The 20,673-nt window shown below is 46.5% G+C and overlaps 1 protein-coding gene across 2 annotated transcripts in view; it reads left to right on the top strand.

The window, feature by feature from the left end:
- Positions 1 to 1,225: 1,225 nt before the first annotated feature.
- Positions 1,226 to 20,673, top strand: part of WHRN (whirlin) — a 258,620-nt gene continuing 239,172 nt past the window's right edge. For both annotated transcript variants that reach the window (XM_069748381.1, XM_069748380.1), the window contains exons 1-2: positions 1,226 to 1,873; positions 2,386 to 3,433. In XM_069748381.1, the coding sequence (XP_069604482.1) occupies positions 2,495 to 3,433 (939 nt within the window). In that variant the 5' untranslated portion in view covers positions 1,226 to 1,873; positions 2,386 to 2,494. The remainder of the gene's footprint in view (positions 1,874 to 2,385; positions 3,434 to 20,673) is intronic.

The following is a 20,673-nucleotide window of genomic DNA, read 5'->3' as shown; positions in this document are numbered from 1 at the left end:
GCTGCCCGTGGTCCAAACAGCATGAATCTAATGAGAACTTTCCTTTAAACAACTTTGATCAACTGTTCAACTCCCTTTATCATATGGATAGGTGTTAAATGGAATCTGTCAGCAGGTTTTTGCTATCTATTATCAGGATAATACAGAGCAAGAGCCACCGATTCTGGGGTTGTGTCATTTACTAGGCTGTGTGTTGTAGTTTCAATACAATCAGTGTTTTATCAGCAGGAGATTATCACTGCATGACTAGGTCTCACGTGTAGGCTAGTCAGGCTAATCTGTGTAGCCCTGCCCCCACCACTAATTGGCAGCTTGCTGATAATGCATACAGTAAGCTGCCAATCAGGGGTATGGGCGGGGTTATACCCAGATGAACATTCTGACCATTGCTTCATCTACAGCAGAGAAAACAGGGATTTTATCAAAACTGCAGCAAGCAGCCCAGTAATTGATCCATCTCTTGAATCAGCCTCTATGTACCTATATCATGCTGCTCTCAGCTTACATAGCAAAAACCTGCTGACAGATTCCCTTTAAATGCTATTGGTGGAATAACCCCATAGAAGCAGGTCCTTAAAAATGAAACCCCCTCTAGTAGGTGCATGGAGAAGAATAGTCCTTTTGACCCAACAGAGGCGGACACAGACAAAAGTGACAACAAAAAGTAGATGTGCCCTTTAGTACAACAGCTTAATCTAATGCACCCTTCATGCATCTGTGACAGAATCTGTTTGGTGCTTTGGAGCTAAAATTGGGGTTTTATATCACCACTTGTGCCCCTATGCGGGTGCACAGCTTGCACCAAAGGTGTGTCTAGCCCTATAGCTTAATCTCACTAAACTGATCTATAAAAATGCAAAACATGTGAATTTATTGCATGTGGTGGACGATTAATATTAGCCTTACTATTGGTAATATATATTATAAATATTATATATTTGTGTTGGCTTCCGAGTTTCTGTGTGCTATGATGAGGACCTGCCTTTAGGTACTGACCCCAAGTATTGAACTCAGTAAAGACTTATTGTGTCTCGACAGCAGCTGGCGTTGCAGGCTTTAGGCGAGTTAAGGGTTATGTTTGGAGTATTAGACTCCCAAGATTGATGCATAGCCGTCTGGCACTGCAGGGTTAAGCTCTGTGCATATTAGTGTTGTCTTCTCAGTCTCCAGGCAACGGTGACATTACTGGGGGACGTCAGATCCGGGAGAGACCAAGAGATGTACTGAGAGACACCTGTGACAGTCAGAGACAAGGGGAACACTGACACAACTACCTGGGAGAGCCTAGGAAATACTGCAGAGAGAGTGGGTGACGGAGGCTAGTCTATCCGAGAACATTACGTGCAAACTAGGAGGCATCAGCCAGATCCCCAAAATTCATCCAAGTGCTTTGATCGAATCATCGAAAGGGGTAAGAGACAATTAGACCAATTAAGAGAGTAAAGAAGAGTACACTAACAATATTGTAACACTGTCTAATTTTGGAAGTGGACCCATCTCATTTTAACGAGAAATTGAAAGTAAGAGAAATTTTTCGACATGAATTAAATATTTCACCAGACACCATTAGAAATAAGAATAATAGGAAATGAAGTCGTGGAATCCTCGGAAAAAGAGATAACATCAAAGACTTCAACCGTCTACAAAGAGACTGCCGAGAACCTGTGTCCATAGAAAAGAGAGTGGCTGATAAAAAAAAAGAATGACCTGTATAATATGACAGATGGAGAGAGACATCTACCGTGTGTGAAATTCATCACCTGGATCGGAGAGGTATGGAATGACACCTGTTAGACTGTGAAAGAATGACGAGAAGACGAAAAGGAGTCTGAGCCCCTGAAAGATGTGGCTTTTTTTCTGAAAGAGAGACCAGGTGAGTGTAATAGAGCTTGAAAGGGGGATGAATGGGATTCCGAATTTGAAGCAGTACTCTTAAGGAAATGGAGAGGGGATGTTAAAAAATAGACTTTCTGGAATTAGAACCACTACAGATAATAGAGCCAGAAATACTAGAAGAGGGATTTGATGGTTGTGGGAAGAGGAAAGGTGCCCCGGTATTCATTGTGGTTTACAGAGAAAACAGGAGAGAGAAGAGGGCAACAGACCCAGAGAATCACCTTGAGAAATAGAGAAGGCGAAGAGGGGGAGGGAGGACAACGAATGAAGCAGAAGCAGAGACTTAAAACACTGTGAACGACTGAGTGTTACAGGGGAGCTCGACTGCGAGAGGGAATCATGGAAACACTAGACCATGAGATGCCGAAGACCTTGATGCTTCAATTTTGAATTGTATATTGGCAAAACGAGACTGAATCTTAGAAATCATTGGTGGTTACATAGGAGAAATTGACTGAGCTCAAAAGAATTTTATTTTTTCTTCATCAGGTCCTGCTAAGAACACCGTACAGAAGGTCTGGCATGCAGAAGTGCCTCATGGGGTCATTAAAGTTGCTCACATGTAGGATACTCTAACACTACCTTCAGCCACTGGGCAATGAATTCAGAGCCAGGTACTCTTCACCCCTCGCCAAGGGGCTCCATACACCAGTCTCTAACAGGGTCCATCCATTCATCATCATCTGGCTCTATTTGCTCGGCGGACATCGGACGTGTCCTCTCCTCAAATGTCCGTAGGCTGCATGGAGCTCTGAACAGACTCTTAAGTGACCCTGAGCGGGAACAGCTTTTGCACTGTTTGAGACTTTACCACTCTCGGAGAAATGTGTTTGACCTAGTGAGGACACTGCGCCTTATATTGCGCCCCCAGGACCAGAGGCAACTTTTCCCTATGCTGCGTCTTGTTATCCCACGGTCTGACCAATTACTATTTGACCAGTATACTTCAGAGGGGTTGTATATAAAGGATTTGACCCCTGGATCCTCTGGATTTAGCGGGATTTTATGTGATGGGGTTTCGGCATTTAGTACCCCAATTTCAGGAACAACTGCTGCTTTCACTTCACCATTGCCAGGCACAAACCCTGCCTTTAGTACCACAACAACAGGAAATGCTCCTTCTTATAGCAATTCAAGACAGGGGACAAATCCTGGATTTAGCCCTATAATATCACAGACAGTTCCCGGATTTAGCCCTTCGGTACCAGGGACAGCTCCTGCCTTTAGCAATCAATCATTTAGTCCTAGCTTGGTATCTGGAGCTTCATATCCTGGAGCATCATCAGGGTTCAGCCACCAAGGCTCCACATCTGCTGACACCAAACCTGATGTTAGACAGGTTATACTTAAAAGAAGCAAAAACCAAGAGGGTCTTGGATTCAGTATTCGTGGTGGCGTAGAACATGGTATTGGTATTTATGTGTCGCTGGTTGAACCTGGTTCTTTGGCAGAAACAGAAGGACTGAAAATTGGAGACCAGATTATAAAAGCGAATGGGCGATCACTTGACAGAGTCACCCACAGTGAGGCGGTTAAGGTAAGTTACTTTTACCTATTTCTCTCACTTGTAGACCACGTTCCTACAAGTATGTCTATCAAGGTGTCAACCCAAAAAAGTTTAATGACTGAGTGGTGCCAGACTGTGACAGATTAATGTACAAGTCTCTTCCATGACATCTATGTCATAGGCATTACTCATCTATTTAATCCCCTTATGCTCCTGCCTTCCGCTCCAGTGGTCTCCACTGGCCCTATAGCAATAACATCATGTCCATCATTGCAGCCAATAACTAGCCTCGGCTACTGTTTGTTGTACAAACCGTCAATTGGCTGCAGTAGTGATGTATATGGTGGACATGACGTCAACATTACAAGAGCAGCGGAGACCACCGGAGTGTTAGCGCTGGAACTTCAGAGGTTTAAGTAGGTGATTAAAACGTATTTTATTATGTAATACAGTTTCCCCCCTTTAAAGATTAAAAAAAAAAAAAATAATATAAATAATACAAATTTTGTAAGGGAATAAACTAGTCTATTTCTATTATAAATTGTCTATTTAATAAACTCTCTATGTGTTCAGAAATACCTTATAGCCATCCCTGAAATGTATTCCCTTAATATCTGCATTTTAACGTGACAGCTGAGATGCTACTTGTTCCACAACATGACAAAACATTTGTAGATATATATGTAAATTATACCTTTACAAGCCTGAGCATGTGTTGGTGTGCTTCACTTCGGAGTATGGTTGCTGTTTTTGTATCTTTTGTGCTGTTGCTGCATTTTTTGTTGAATTAGGTTTATTATAGTTTTCAAAAAAAGAATGAAATTTTGACAACTAAATACTGTGCTTTCTGTGAAATAGAATACATTATGATGTCCTAATTCAGAAAAGCAAGTGCCCCCATTTAAAAAAAAATAATAAAAAAAAGCCCCTTGAAATGAAGGTTGAGGGGTCCAAAAGGAGCACTTATAAATAGGGTTGAGCGAAACGGGTCGTTCATTTTCAAAAGTCGCCGACTTTTGGCAAAGTCGGGTTTCATGAAACCCGATCCGACCCCTGTGCGGGGTCGGCCATGCGGTACGCGACTTTCGCGCCAAAGTCGCGTTTCAATGACGCGAAAAGCGCCATTTCTCAGCCAATGAAGGTAAACGCAGAGTGTGGGCAGCGTGATGACATAGGTCCTGGTCCCCACCATCTTAGAGAAGGGCATTGCAGTGATTGGCTTGCTGTCTGCGGCGTCACAGGGGCTATAAAGGGGAGTTCCCGCCGACCGCCATCTTACTGCTGCTGATCTGAGCTTAGGGAGAGGTTGCTGCCGCTTCGTCAGAAGCAGGGATAGCGTTAGGCAGGGTCCATTAACCACCAAACCGCTTGTGCTGTAGCGATTTCCACTGCCCAACACCACCTTCGGTGTGCAGGGACAGTGGAAGCTACATTTTTTTTTTTTTCCCCTCAGCGCTGTAGCTCATTGGGCTGCCCTAGAAGGCTCCCTGATAGCTGCATTGCTGTGTGTACGCCGCTGTGCAAACCAACTGCTTTTTTCAAAGCACAAATCCTCTTGTTCCTTCCTTTCTGCACAGCTATCTTGTTTGTTTGTCCACACTTTTTATTTAATTTGTGCATCAGTCCACTCCTTATTGCTGCCTGCCATACCTGGCTGAGATTACTGCAGGGAGATAGTTCCTTTTTTTTTTTTTTTTTGTGGGAGATTAAGATTGGCATTTCTGCTAGAGTGCCATCCCTGTCTGTGTCATCTCTCACTCAGTGGGCCATAGAAAGCCTATTTATTTTTTTGCTTGATTTGGGTTCTAAAATCTACCTGAAAAAATCAATAAATCAATCAGTGGGAGATTAATATTGGCCTTTGGGCTTGTGTGCCAGTCCTAAGCGTGCCATCTCTCTCTCTCTCAGATAGTGGGCCATAGAAAGCCTATTTATTTATTTTTTTTTTTAATGGGTTTATAAATTTTCCCTGGAAAAAAAAAAAAAAGTGGGAGATTAATATTGGCCTCTGGGCTTGTGTGCCAGTCCTGAGCGTGCCATCTCTCTCACAAATAGTGGGCCATAGAAAGCCTATTTATTTATTTTTTTTTGGTTTTATAAATTCTCCCTTAAAAAAAAAGGGAGATTAATATTGGCCTTTGGGCTTGTGTGCCAGTCCTAAGCGTGCCATCTCTCTCTCTCAGATAGTGGGCCATAGAAAGCCTATTTATTTATTTATTTTTTTAATGGGTTTATAAATTTTCCCTGGAAAAAAAAAAAAAGTGGGAGATTAATATTGGCCTCTGGGCTTGTGTGCCAGTCCTGAGCGTGCCATCTCTCTCACAAATAGTGGGCCATAGAAAGCCTATTTATTTATTTTTTTTTGGTTTTATAAATTCTCCCTTAAAAAAAAAGGGAGATTAATATTGGCCTTTGGGCTTGTGTGCCAGTCCTAAGCGTGCCATCTCTCTCTGTCTCTCAGATAGTGGGCCATAGAAAGCCTATTTATTATTTTTTTTATTGGGTTTATAAATTTTCCCTGGAACAAAAAAAAAAAAGTGGGAGATAAATATTGGCCTCTGGGCTTGTGTGCCACTCCTGACTCCTGTGTGCGTCATCTCTCACTCAGTGGGCCATAGAAAGCCTTTTTTTGTTTTATTTGTTTTCTAAATTCTCCCTGAAAAAATCATTTTATTTTCTTTGGTTTCTAAATTCTTCCTGAAAAAATCATTTTATTCTATTTTTTTTTTTCCTAAAGTCTCCCTGAAAAAAAAACAAAAACAAAACAAATCAGTGGGAGATTAATATTGCCCTTTCTGCTTGTGTGCCAGTCTTGACTCCTGGGTGTGCCATCTCTCTCTCTCTCTCCAATTGTGGGCCATAGAAAGCCTATTATTTTTTTAGCTTGATTTGGGTTCCAAAATCTACCTGAAAAAATCACTACATCAATCAGTGGGAGATAAATATTGGCCTCTGGGCTTGTGTGCCACTCCTGACTCCTGTGTGCGTCATCTCTCACTCAGTGGGCCATAGAAAGCCTTTTTTTGTTTTATTTGTTTTCTAAATTCTCCCTGAAAAAATCATTTTATTTTATTTGGTTTCTAAACTCTTCCTGAAAAAATCATTTTATTCTATTTTTTTTTTCCTAAAGTCTCCCTGAAAAAAACAAACAAAAACAAATCAGTGGGAGATTAATATTGCCCTTTCTGCTTGTGTGCCAGTCTTGACTCCTGGGTGTGCCATCTCTCTCTCTCTCTCCAATTGTGGGCCATAGAAAGCCTATTATTTTTTTTAGCTTGATTTGGGTTCCAAAATCTACCTGAAAAAATCACTACATCAATCAGTGGGAGATAAATATTGGCCTCTGGGCTTGTGTGCCACTCCTGACTCCTGTGTGCGTCATCTCTCACTCAGTGGGCCATAGAAAGCCTTTTTTTGTTTTATTTGTTTTCTAAATTCTCCCTGAAAAAATCATTTTATTTTATTTGGTTTCTAAATTCTTCCTCAAAAAATCATTTTATTCTATTTTTTTTTTCCTAAAGTCTCCCTGAAAAAAAACAAAAAAAAAACAAATCAGTGGGAGATTAATATTGCCCTTTCTGCTTGTGTGCCAGTCTTGACTCCTGGGTGTGCCATCTCTCTCTCTCTCTCCAATTGTGGGCCATAGAAAGCCTATTATTTTTTTAGCTTGATTTGGGTTCCAAAATCTACCTGAAAAAATCACTACATCAATCAGTGGGAGATAAATATTGGCCTCTGGGCTTGTGTGCCACTCCTGACTCCTGTGTGCGTCATCTCTCACTCAGTGGGCCATAGAAAGCCTTTTTTTGTTTTTTTTGTTTTCTAAATTCTCCCTGAAAAAATCATTTTATTTTATTTGGTTTCTAAATTCTTCCTGAAAAAATCATTTTATTCTATTTTTTTTTTTTCCTAAAGTCTCCCTTAAAAAAAAAAAAAAATCAAATCAGTGGGAGATTAATATTTACATTTGTGCTTCAGTGACAGTCCTGCGTGTGTGGCATCTCTCTCATTTGTTGCCACCAACAACAGAGTGTGTAACATTGTGCCTGATTTTCGTTGTGGTCTCACTCACCTGTAAAGGGGTAGCTAAATCATACTGAAGTTATAGCTCACCGTGTAATTTGTGTGACAGCAACAAATACCGTTAGTTTGTTTACGTTTTTAAAACAATGAGGAAGTATGGTGGAAGAGGTCGTGGCCGGGGGCGTTCATTGTCAGCTGGTAATGAGGGTAGTGGTAGTGGTGGAGCATCAGCTGGTCGTGGGAAAAAAAATATTGCACCTAAGTCTGGAGCTGTGGAGCCAGGTTCGTCGTCTGGCTACACAAGGCCTCGAACGCTCCCTTTTCTGGGAGTAGGAAAACCGCTTTTAAAGCCGGAGCAGCAAGAGCAAGTTTTGGCTTATCTTGCTGACTCAGCCTCTAGCTCTTTTGCCTCCTCTCGTGAAACTGGTAAATGTCAAAGCAGCGCGTCGTTAGTGGATGTTCACGGTCAGGGACAAGTCGCTTCCTTGTCCTCTTCAGCAAAAACAACAACAGAGAAGAATGCAGCAGGCGACACAACGGGTTACTCCATGGAGCTCTTTACACATACCGTCCCTGGCTTAGAAAGTGAAGCAGTTAACAGTCCATGCCCATTACAAGTTGAATCTGACATGGAGTGCACTGATGCACAGCCACAGCCAGACTACTATGCTGGTCCTTTGACTCAGACCACAACATTGCCCTCGCAGGGTGCTGATCAAGAATCAGACCCTGATGAGACTATGTTGCCCCATCACGAACGCTATACCACCGACCGACACGGTGACACAGACGAAGTTGCACACGAGCTACAAGAAGAGGTAATAGATGACCCAGTTCTTGACCCCGATTGGCAGCCATTGGGGGAACAGGGTGCAGGTGGCAGCAGTTCTGAAGCGGAGGAGGAGGGGCCGCAGCAGGCATCAACATCGCAACAGGTTCCATCTGCCGGGCCCGTATCTTGCCCAAAACGCGTGGCAAAGCCAAAACCTGTTGGAGGACAGCGTGGCCATCCGGTTAAAGCTCAGTCTGCAATGCCTGAAAAGGTATCCGATGCTAGAAAGAGTGCAGTCTGGCATTTTTTTAAACAACATCCAATTGATCAGCGCAAAGTCATCTGTCAAAAATGTTCAACTACCTTAAGCAGAGGACAGAATCTGAAAAGTCTCAATACAAGTTGCATGCATAGACATTTAACCACCATGCATTTGCAAGCCTGGACTAACTACCAAACGTCCCTTAAGGTTGTAGCACCCTCGGCCAATGAAGCTAGTCAGCAACGCAACATCCCTTCCGGCAGTGTAGGGCCACCATTTTCCGCACCACCTGCAGTATCTGTGCAGGTTTCTTTGCCAGGCCAAAGCAGTCAGGGTCAGGGAATCACCAGTTTCGTAGTAGGAAACACTGCATCTAGGGCACCGGTGGCAACAATACCATCTCCCACCGTCTCTCAGTCTGCCATGTCCACCGGCACCCCCGCTAGTTCCACGATCTCCAGCTCTCCAGTCCAGCTCACCCTACATGAGACTATGGTTAGAAAAAGGAAGTACTTAGCCTCGCATCCGCGTACACAGGGTTTCAACGCACACATAGCTAGACTAATCTCGTCAGAGATGATGCCCTACCGGTTAGTTGAAAGCGAAGCTTTCAAAGCCCTGATGGACTACGCTGTACCACGCTACGAGCTACCCAGTCGACACTTTTTTTCCAGAAAAGCCATCCCAGCCCTCCACCAGCATGTTAAAGAGCGCATCGTCCATGCACTCAGGCAATCTGTGAGCACAAAGGTGCACCTGACAACAGATGCATGGACCAGTAGGCATGGCCAGGGACGTTACGTGTCCATCACGGCACACTGGGTAAATGTGGTGGATGCAGGGTCCACAGGGGACAGCAAGTTTGGGACAGTTCTGCCTAGCCCACGGTCTAGGAAACAATTGGCTGTAGCCGTTCGCACCCCCTCCTCCTCCTCTTCGTCCTCCTGCAGAAGCGAGAGCTCGTCCACAGACCGCAGTCGCACAACCACTCCATCCGCAGCTGCCACTGTTGCACACCAGGTCTCCCATTATGGGGCAGCTACTGGCAAACGTCAGCAGGCTGTATTGGCTATGAAGTGTTTGGGCGACAACAGACACACCGCGAAAGTTCTGTCCGAGTTCTTGCAGAAAGAAACGCAGTCGTGGCTGGGCACTGTAGATCTTGAGGCAGGCAAGGTAGTGAGTGATAACGGAAGGAATTTCATGGCTGCCATCTCCCTTTCCCAACTGAAACACATTCCTTGCCTGGCTCACACCTTAAACCTGGTGGTGCAGTGCTTCCTGAAAAGTTATCCGGGGTTATCCGACCTGCTCCTCAAAGTGCGTGGACTTTGCTCACATATCCGCCGTTCGCCCGTACACTCCAGCCGTATGCAGACCTATCAGCGTTCTTTGAACCTTCCCCAGCATCGCCTAATCATAGACGTTGCAACAAGGTGGAACTCAACACTGCACATGCTTCAGAGACTGTGTGAACAGAGGCGGGCTGTTATGTTTTTGTGGGAGGATACACATACACGGGCAGGCAGTAGGATGGCAGACATGGAGTTGTCAGGTGTGCAGTGGTCGAAGATTCAAGACATGTGCCAAGTCCTTCAGTGTTTTGAGGAATGCACACGGCTGGTTAGTGCAGACAACGCCATAATAAGCATGAGCATCCCCCTAATGCGTCTGCTGATGCAAAGTTTGACGCACATAAAGGATCAGGCGTCTGCAGCTGAGGAAGAGGAAAGCCTTGATGACAGTCAGCCATTGTCTGGCCAGGGCAGTGTACAGGACGAGGTAGCGGGCGAAGAGGAGGAGGAGGACGAGGAGGATGATGGGGATGATTATATTTTTAATGAGGAAGCTTTTCCGGGGACACTGGAAATTGGTGGCGCGGCAAGGCCGGGTTCTGGTTTTTTGAGGGACACAAGTGACGTGGATTTGCCTGAAACTGCCCCTCAACCAAGCACAACCGCAGATTTGAGAACTGGAACTTTGGCCCACATGGCGGATTATGCCTTACGTATCCTCAAAATGGACACACGCATAACTAAAATGATGAATGATGACGATTACTGGTTGGCCTGCCTCCTTGATCCTCGCTATAAAGGCAAATTGCAAAATATAATGCCACATGAGAACTTGGAACTAATATTAGCAACCAAACAATCAACTCTTGTTGACCGTTTGCTTCTGGCATTCCCTGCACACAGCGCCCGTGATCGTTCTCACACGAGCTGCAGGGGCCAGCAGACCAGAGGAGTTAGAGGGGCAGAAATCAGAAGTGGCGTTGGCCAGAGGGGTTTTCTGACCAGGTTGTGGAGTGATTTTGCTATGACCGCAGACAGGACAGGTACTGCAGCATCAATTCAAAGTGACAGGAGACAACATTTGTCCAGTATGGTTACAAACTATTTTTCATCCCTTATCGATGTTCTCCCTCAACCGTCATTCCCATTTGATTACTGGGCATCAAAATTAGACACCTGGCCAGAATTGGCAGAATATGCATTGCAGGAGCTTGCTTGCCCGGCAGCTAGTGTCCTATCAGAAAGAGTATTCAGTGCTGCAGGTTCAATACTAACAGAAAAAAGGACTCGTCTGGCTACCCAAAATGTAGATGATCTAACCTTCATTAAAATGAACCACAACTGGATTTCGAAATCTTTTGCCCCACCTTGCCCGGCTGACACCTAGCTTTCCTATGAAAAGGTCTTGCCTGTGGACTATTCTGAATGCCTTTTCCAATCTCGTAATTTTCTGCACCTGATTGTCCAGCATACGACATGTTTACACCTCACTAAATGGCCAAACTCCCCACACGGGGCCGTGGTATCGACACTTGGCGACAGCACCCGTGAGAGTGCAGTTTGTCTGAAGAGGTGGGTGAGCCCGCTTTTGGTCGACGGCACTGCCACTGGGTCCCTCCTAGTACAATAAAGTGTCTCTGGCGGTGGTGGTGCGCACCCAACGTCAGACACACCGTTGTAATATGAGGGGCCCTGGGCCTGTACCGCCGGCCACAAGACAGTTCCCCCCCCCAGCTCAAACAGTGCTCTACCACTTGCAAAATTATATCACAGCTCCACCAATGTTTAGTCTATGCGCTGACATCCTTCAATGCCTGCCACTGACAATACCATTGTATTGACATTTTTGTTATGTTAGGCCTTCGATGCCTGTCTGTGGTCACTCCTTCCACTAGGCCTCCACTGACCACACCACTGCTGCCCGTGTACCCCTGGAACCAATTTAAAATTGCCTACAGCCATGTGTTATTATTTTAGGCCTTCGATGCCTGTCTGCGGTCACTCCTTCCACTAGGCCTCCACTGACCACACCACTGCTGCCCGTGTACTCCTGGAACCAATTTAAAATTGCCTACAGCCATGTGTTATTATTTTAGGCCTTCGATGCCTGTCTGCGGTCACTCCTTCCACTAGGCCTCCACTGACCACACCACTGCTGCCCGTGTACCCCTGGAACCAATTTAAAATTGCCTACAGCCATGTGTTATTATTTTAGGCCTTCGATGCCTGTCTGCGGTCACTCCTTCCACTAGGCCTCCACTGACCACACCACTGCTGCCCGTGTACCCCTGGAACCAATTTAAAATTGCCTACAGCCATGTGTTATTATTTTAGGCCTTCGATGCCTGTCTGCGGTCACTCCTTCCACTAGGCCTCCACTGACCACACCACTGCTGCCCGTGTACCCCTGGAACCAATTTAAAATTGCCTACAGCCATGTGTTATTATTTTAGGCCTTCGATGCCTGTCTGCGGTGACTCCTTCCACTAGGCCTCCACTGACCACACCACTGCTGCCCGTGTACCCCTGGAACCAATTTAAAATTGCCTACAGCCATGTGTTATTATTTTAGGCCTTCGATGCCTGTCTGCGGTCACTCCTTCCACTAGGCCTCCACTGACCACACCACTGCTGCCCGTGTACCCCTGGAACCAATTTAAAATTGCCTACAGCCATGAGTTATTATTTTAGGCCTTCGATGCCTGTCTGCGGTCACTCCTTCCACTAGGCCTCCACTGACCACACCACTGCTGCCCGTGTACCCCTGGAACCAATTTAAAATTGCCTACAGCCATGTGTTATTATTTTAGGCCTTTGATGCCTGTCTGCGGTGACTCCTTCCACTAGGCCTCCACTGACCACACCACTGCTGCCCGTGTACCCCTGGAACCAATTTAAAATTGCCTACAGCCATGTGTTATTATTTTAGGCCTTCGATGCCTGTCTGCGGTCACTCCTTCCACTAGGCCTCCACTGACCACACCACTGCTGCCCGTGTACCCCTGGAACCAATTTAAAATTGCCTACAGCCATGTGTTATTATTTTAGGCCTTCGATGCCTGTCTGCGGTCACTCCTTCCACTAGGCCTCCACTGACCACACCACTGCTGCCCGTGTACCCCTGTAACCAATTTAAAATTGCCTACAGCCATGTGTTATTATTTTAGGCCTTCGATGCCTGTCTGCGGTGACTCCTTCCACTAGGCCTCCACTGACCACACCACTGCTGCCCGTGTACCCCTGGAACCAATTTAAAATTGCCTACAGCCATGTGTTATTATTTTAGGCCTTCGATGCCTGTCTGCGGTCACTCCTTCCACTAGGCCTCCACTGACCACACCACTGCTGCCCGTGTACCCCTGTAACTAATTTAAAATTGCCTACAGCCATGTGTTATTATTTTAGGCCTTCGATGCCTGTCTGCGGTCACTCCTTCCACTAGGCCTCCACTGACCACACCACTGCTGCCCGTGTACCCCTGGAACCAATTTAAAATTGCCTACAGCCATGTGTTATTATTTTAGGCCTTCGATGCCTGTCTGCGGTCAATCCTTCCACTAGGCCTCCACTGACCACACCACTGCTGCCCGTGTACCCCTGGAACCAATTTAAAATTGCCTACAGCCATGTGTTATTATTTTAGGCCTTCGATGCCTGTCTGCGGTCACTCCTTCCACTAGGCCTCCACTGACCACACCACTGCTGCCCGTGTACCCCTGGAACCAATTTAAAATTGCCTACAGCCATGTGTTATTATTTTAGGCCTTCGATGCCTGTCTGCGGTCACTCCTTCCACTAGGCCTCCACTGACCACACCACTGCTGCCCGTGTACCCCTGGAACCAATTTAAAATTGCCTACAGCCATGTGTTATTATTTTAGGCCTTCGATGCCTGTCTGCGGTCACTCCTTCCACTAGGCCTCCACTGACCACACCACTGCTGCCCGTGTACCCCTGGAACCAATTTAAAATTGCCTACAGCCATGTGTTATTATTTTAGGCCTTCGATGCCTGTCTGCGGTGACTCCTTCCACTAGGCCTCCACTGACCACACCACTGCTGCCCGTGTACCCCTGGAACCAATTTAAAATTGCCTACAGCCATGTGTTATTATTTTAGGCCTTCGATGCCTGTCTGCGGTCACTCCTTCCACTAGGCCTCCACTGACCACACCACTGCTGCCCGTGTACCCCTGGAACCAACATCAGAAAATATAAAAATAAGTATTTTGCTTATAAAAAAGAAAATACTGGAGAGATATCAAATGCAGACATTTTAACATTAAAAACAAACACATACAACAAAAATCTGGTACAGTACTAAAAATGGCCACCAGCTACAATAACTTTCTCCTGCAAGTAGTTACCTGAAAGGTTTTTTCAATTTTAAACACAGATATGGCATCCACCGAGTGTTGTCCTGTCGCGTCTTCTTTATATTATTGCCAAGAAGATGCAAAACAATGAAAATAATAAAATCATTATTTACCAAAAAAATAGAGTAAGTCAAAACCACATTGCAAATAAACATTCATTACAAATAAAGAAGCAGGGCGCGTCCGAGGGTGAGTATATACCTAATAAGAATATAATCACCCTCGGACGCGCCCTGCTTCTTTCCGACAGCCTTCCTTCCTAAGAATCAGCCCTTCCGTGGTGTAGAGAGAGGGTTTGTTACACTCCAAGGTGTTCCCCAGGTTGCCTTTCCTGAGCTTCGATCTTCCGGCTCTCGTTTAGTAGTTGTTGGAAACTACGCTGCATTAGGCCTACAAATTGGGTATGGGGTGTAGAGAGATGGTGTGTTACACTCCAAGGTGTTCCCCAGGTTTCCTCTCCATTGCTTCGATCTTCCGGCTCTTGTTTAGTAGTTGTTGGAAACTACGCTGCATTAGGCCTACAAATTGGGTATGGGGTGTAGAGAGATGGTGTGTTACACTCCAAGGTGTTCCCCAGGTTTCCTCTCCATTGCTTCGATCTTCCGGCTCTCGTTTAGTAGTTGTTGGAAACTACGCTGCATTGGGCCTACAAATTGGGTATGGGGTGTAGAGAGATGGTGTGTTCCACTCCAAGGTGTTCTCCAGGTTGCCTTTCCTGAGCTTCGATCTTCCGGCTCTCGTTTAGTAGTTGTTGGAAACTACGCTGCATTAGGCCTACAAATTGGGTATGGGGTGTAGAGAGATGGTGTGTTCCACTGTAGAGAGATGGTGTGTTCCACTCCAAGGTGTTCCCCAGGTTTCCTCGCCAATGCTTCGATCATCATGCTCTCGTTTAGTAGTTGTTGGAAACTACGCTGCATTAGGCCTACAAATTGGGTATGGGGTGTAGAGAGATGGTGTGTTACACTCCAAGGTGTTCCCCAGGTTTCCTCTCCATTGCTTCGATCTTCCGGCTCTCGTTTAGTAGTTGTTGGAAACTACGCTGCATTAGGCCTACAAATTGGGTATGGGGTGTAGAGAGATGGTGTGTTACACTCCAAGGTGTTCCCCAGGTTTCCTCTCCATTGCTTCGATCTTCCGGCTCTCGTTTAGTAGTTGTTGGAAACTACGCTGCATTAGGCCTACAAATTGGGTATGGGGTGTAGAGAGATGGTGTGTTACACTCCAAGGTGTTCCCCAGGTTTCCTCTCCATTGCTTCGATCTTCCGGCTCTCGTTTAGTAGTTGTTGGAAACTACGCTGCATTAGGCCTACAAATTGGGTATGGGGTGTAGAGAGATGGTGTGTTCCACTGTAGAGAGATGGTGTGTTCCACTCCAAGGTGTTCCCCAGGTTTCCTCGCCAATGCTTCGATCATCATGCTCTCGTTTAGTAGTTGTTGGAAACTACGCTGCATTAGACCTACAAATTGGGTATGGGGTGTAGAGAGATGGTGTGTTCCACTCCAAGGTGTTCTCCAGGTTGCCTTTCCTGAACTTCTATCTTCAGGCTCTCATTAAATTGTGGTTAAACGGAACAACTACATTTGGCGTACTAGTTGGTTTGGGGCCTACTATCGGTGTCTGCCGCTCCTTGCTGTTCTCCTGGTTTCCTGTCCTGAAATTCCGTTTTCAGGCGCTCGTTAAGTAGTTGTTAATGTTAGACTGCATTTGGCCTACTAGTTGGGTTGGGGCCTACTATCGGTGTCTGCCACTCCTTGCTGTTCTCCTCCACTGAACAAAGCTGTGCCGCCTGTTTACTACTGTTGCCAATTTTGAACTGCATTTCGACTACTTACTGATTTGGGCCTACTCTCTGTGTCAGCCTCTCATTCCAGTTGTCCTCCACTGCAATGCCCCCTGATTAGTCCTGTGTTACCAATTTTGAACTGCATTTAGCCCACTTTATTCTTTGGGCCTATATCTGTGTTTCCTCCTCATCCTGCCCATTGCCCAGCCAGTGATAGATGAGTCTGCTGGTACATTGACCCATAACGCAACATTTCCCGTGCACGCTACACTGCAAGATTGTGACCCTGCTGAAAGTCAGGTCCCCCTTCCCGCATACCATACCACCTTACACGGGGACAAACAGGAAGGTGCAGATGAAAGTGCAGGTTCCTTCATCAGGTGGGGGGAGGAATACTAGTTGGCGACATCACTGGCACAGGGCCTCTCATGGTACGCAAAAGTGTTGCTGCCGGTGGGAGGCGCCCCCGCCGTGCAAACACACCGCTGTACTTTGAGGGGCCCTGTGCCAGTGCCAATGCCAACGAGTGGGCCCCCCCTGCTTGCTCAGGTTCACAGCACTTGCAAAGTTGAAATACTTACCTCTCCCTGCTCCACTGCCGTGACGTGGTCCAGATTTCCTGGGCCCACTAATTACTTGAACCAGCCCTACCCACCACAACTTTAGCCAAATGACCCCCAATTTCAAATGCCTTCCAATTATTATAAGGTAAATTACGCTTGACAAGCTTCATTAACCCCTTCCCGACCTTTGACGCCACGTAGGCGTCATGAAAGTCGGTGCCAATCCGACCCATGACGCCTATGCGGCGTCATGGAAAGATCGCGCCCCTGCAGACCGGGTGAAAGGGTTAACTCCCATTTCACCCGATCTGCAGGGACAGGGGGAGTGGTAGTTTAGCCCAGGGGGGGTGGCTTCACCCCCTCGTGGCTACGATCGCTCTGATTGGCTGTTGAAAGTGAAACTGCCAATCAGAGCGATTTGTAATATTTCACCCATTATAACGGGTGAAATATTACAATCCAGCCATGGCCGATGCTGCAATATCATCGGCCATGGCTGGAAATACTAGTGTGCCCCCACACCACCCCTCCGATCGCCCCCCCACCCCCCGATCTGGCCGGTACACTGCTCCGGCTCCCCTCCGTCCAGTGCTCCGCTCCCCCCCCGTGCTCGTGTCCGCTCCCCCCGTGCTCCAATCACCCCCCCGTGCTCCAATCACCCCCCCCTGCACTCCGATCCACCCCCCCCCGTGCTCCGTTCCACCCCCCGTGCTCCATTCCAGCCCCCCCGTGCTCCGTTCCACGCCCCCCGCGCTCCGTTCCACCCCTCCCGCGCTCCGATTCCCCCCCCCGTGCTCCGATCCCCCCCCCCGTGGTCCCCCCCCACCCTATCATACTTACCGATCCAGCCGTGGTCCCGTCCGTCTTCTCCCGGGCGCCGCCATCTTCCAAAATGGCGGGCGCATGCGCAGTGCGCCCGCCGAATCTGCCGGCCGGCAGATTCGTTCCAAAGTGCATTTTGATCACTGAGATATATTCTATCTCAGTGATCAAAATAAAAAAAATAATAAATGACCCCCCCCCTTTGTCACCCCCATAGGTAGGGACAATAAAAAAATAAAGAAATTTTTTTTTTTCCACTAATGTTAGAATAGGGTTAGGGGTAGGGTTAGGGGTAGGGTTAGGGGTAGGGTTAGGGGTAGGGCTAGGGTTAGGGTTAGGGGTAGGGTTAGGGGTAGGGGTAGGGGTAGGGTTAGGGGTAGGGTTAGGGCTAGGGTTAGGGTTAGGGGTAGGGGTAGGGTTAGGAATGTGCACACGTATTCTGGTCCTCTGCGGATTTTTCCGCTGCGGATTTGATAAATCCGCAGTGCTAAACCGCTGCGGATTTATGGCGGATTTACCGCGTTTTTTTCTGCGCATTTCACTGCGGTTTTACAATTGCGATTTTCTATTGGAGCAGTTGTAAAACCGCTGCGGAATCCGCACAAAGAAGTGACATGCTGCGGAATGTAAACCGCTGCGTTTCCGTGCAGTTTTTCCGCAGCATGTGTACAGCGATTTTTGTTTCCCATAGGTTTACATTGAACTGTACACTCATGGGAAACTGCTGCGGATCCGCAGCGTTTTCCGCAGCGTGTGCACATACCTTTAGAATTAGGGTATGTGCACACGGTGCGGATTTGGCTGCGGATTCGCAGCAGTGTTCCATCAGGTTTACAGTACCATGTAAACATATGGAAAACCAAATCCGCTGTGCCCATGGTGCGGAAAATACCGCGCGGGAACGCTGCGTTGTATTTTCCGCAGCATGTCAATTCTTTGTGCGGATTCCGCGGCGTTTTACACCTGTTCCTCAATAGGAATCCGCAGGTGAAATCCGCACAAAAAACACTGGAAATCCGCGGAAAATCCGCAGGTAAAACACAGTGCCTTTTACCCGCAGATTTTTCAAAAATGGTGCGGAAATATCTCACACGAATCCGCAACGTTGGCACATAGCCTTAGGGTTAGGGTTAGGGTTGGAATTAGGGTTGTGGTTAGGGTTAGGGGTGTGTTGGGGTTAGTGTTGTGGTTAGGGGTGTGTTGGGGTTAGGGTTGTGATTAGGATTATGGCTACAGTTGGGATTAGGGTTAGGGGTGTGTTGGGGTTAGTGTTGGAGTTAGAATTGAGGGGTTACCACTGTTTAGGCACATCAGGGGTCTCCAAACGCAACATGGCGCCACCATTGATTCCAGCCAATGTCGTATTCAAAAAGTCAAATGGTGCTCCCTCACTTCCGAGCCCTGACGTGTGCCCAAACAGTGGTTTACCCCCACATATGGGGTACCAGCATACTCAGGACAAACTGCGCAACAATTACTGGGGTCCAATTTCTCCTGTTACCCTTGTGAATCTAAAAAAATGCTTGCTAAAACATAATTTTTGAGGAAAGAAAAATGATTTTTTATTTTCACGGCTCTGCGTTGTAAACGTCTGTGAAGCACTTGGGGGTTCAAAGTGCTCACCACACATCTAGATAAGTTCCTTTCGGGGTCTAGTTTCTAAAATGGGGTCACTTGTGGGGGGTTTCTACTGTTTAGGCACACCAGGGGCTCTGCAAACGCAACGTGACACCCGCAGACCATTCCATCAAAGTCTGCATTTCAAAAGTCACTACTTCCCTTCTGAACCCCGACGTGTGCCCAAACAGTGGTTTACCCCCACATATGGGGTATCAGCGTACTCAGGAGAAACTGGACAACAACTTTTGGGGTCCAATTTCTCCTGTAACCCTTGGGAAAATAAAAAATTCTGGGCTAAATAATTATTTTTGAGGAAAGAAAACGTATTTATTATTTTCACGGCTCTGCATTATAAACTTCTATGAAGCACTTGGGGGTTCAAAGTGCTCACCACACATCTAGATAAGTTCCTTTCAGGGTCTAGTTTCCAAAATGGGGTCACTTGTGGGGGGTTTCTACTGTTTAGGCACATCAGGGGCTCTGCAAACGCAACGTGACGCCCGCAGAGCATTCCATCAAAGTCTGCATTTCAAAACGTCACTACTTCAATTCCAAGCCCCGGCATGTGCCCAAACAGTAGTTTACCCCCACATATGGGGTATCACCGTACTCAGGAGAAACTGGACAACAAATATTGGGGTCAAATTTCTCCTGTTACCCTTGGGAAAATTAAAAAATTCTGGACTAAATAATTATTTTTGAGGAAAGAAAACGTATTTATTATTTTCACGGCTCTGCATTATAAACTTCTATGAAGCACTTGGGGGTTCAAAGTGCTCACCACACATCTAGATAAGTTCCTTTGGGGGTCTAGTTTCCAAAATGGGGTCACTTGTGGGGGGTTTCTACTGTTAAGCCACATCAGGGGCTCTGCAAACGCAACGTGACGCCCACAGAGCATTCCATCAAAGTCTGCATTTCAAAACGTCACTACTTCACTTCCGAGCCCCGGCATGTGCCCAAACAGTGATTTACCCCCACATATGGGGTATCAGCGTACTCAGGAGAAACTGGACAACAACTTTTGGGGTCAAATTTCTCCTGTTACCCTTGGGAAAATAAAAAATTGCAGGCTAAAAGATCATTTTTGAGAAAATAATTTTTTTTTTTATTTTCATGGCTCTGCGTTATAAACTTCTGTGAAGCACTTGGGGGTTCAAAGTCCTCACCACACATCTAGATTAGTTCCTTTGGGGGTCTAGTTTCTAAAATGGTGTCATTTCTGGGGGATCTCCAATGTTTAGGCACACAGGGGCTCTCCAAACGTGACATGGTGTCCGCTAATGATTGGAGCTAATTTTCCATTTAAAAAGCCAAATGGCGTGCCATCCCTTCCGAGCCCTGCCGTGCGCCCAAACAGTGGTTTACCCCCACATATGGGGTATCAGCGTACTCAGGACAAACTGGACAACAATATTTGGGGTCCAATTTCTCCTATTATCCTTGGCAAAATAGGAAATTCCAGGCTAAAAAATCATTTTTGAGGAAAGAAAAATTATTTTTTATTTTCATGGCTCTGCGTTATAAACTTCTGTGAAGCACCTGGGGGTTTAAAGTGCTCAATATGCATCTAGATAAGTTCCCTGGGGGGTCTAGTTTCCAAAATGGGGTCACTTGTGCGGGAGCTCCAATGTTTAGGCACACAGGGGCTCTCCAAACGCGACATGGTGTCCGCTAACAATTGGAGCTAATTTTCCATTCAAAAAGTCAAAAGGCGCGCCTTCTCTTCCGAGCCCTGCCGAGTGCCCAAA

Source organism: Ranitomeya imitator, chromosome 2 (genome assembly GCF_032444005.1).
Source record: "Ranitomeya imitator isolate aRanImi1 chromosome 2, aRanImi1.pri, whole genome shotgun sequence".
Classification (NCBI taxonomy): Eukaryota; Metazoa; Chordata; class Amphibia; order Anura; family Dendrobatidae; genus Ranitomeya; species Ranitomeya imitator.
The sequence above is the reverse complement of the archived record's forward strand: the minus strand, read 5'-3'. Positions and strand labels throughout refer to the sequence as shown.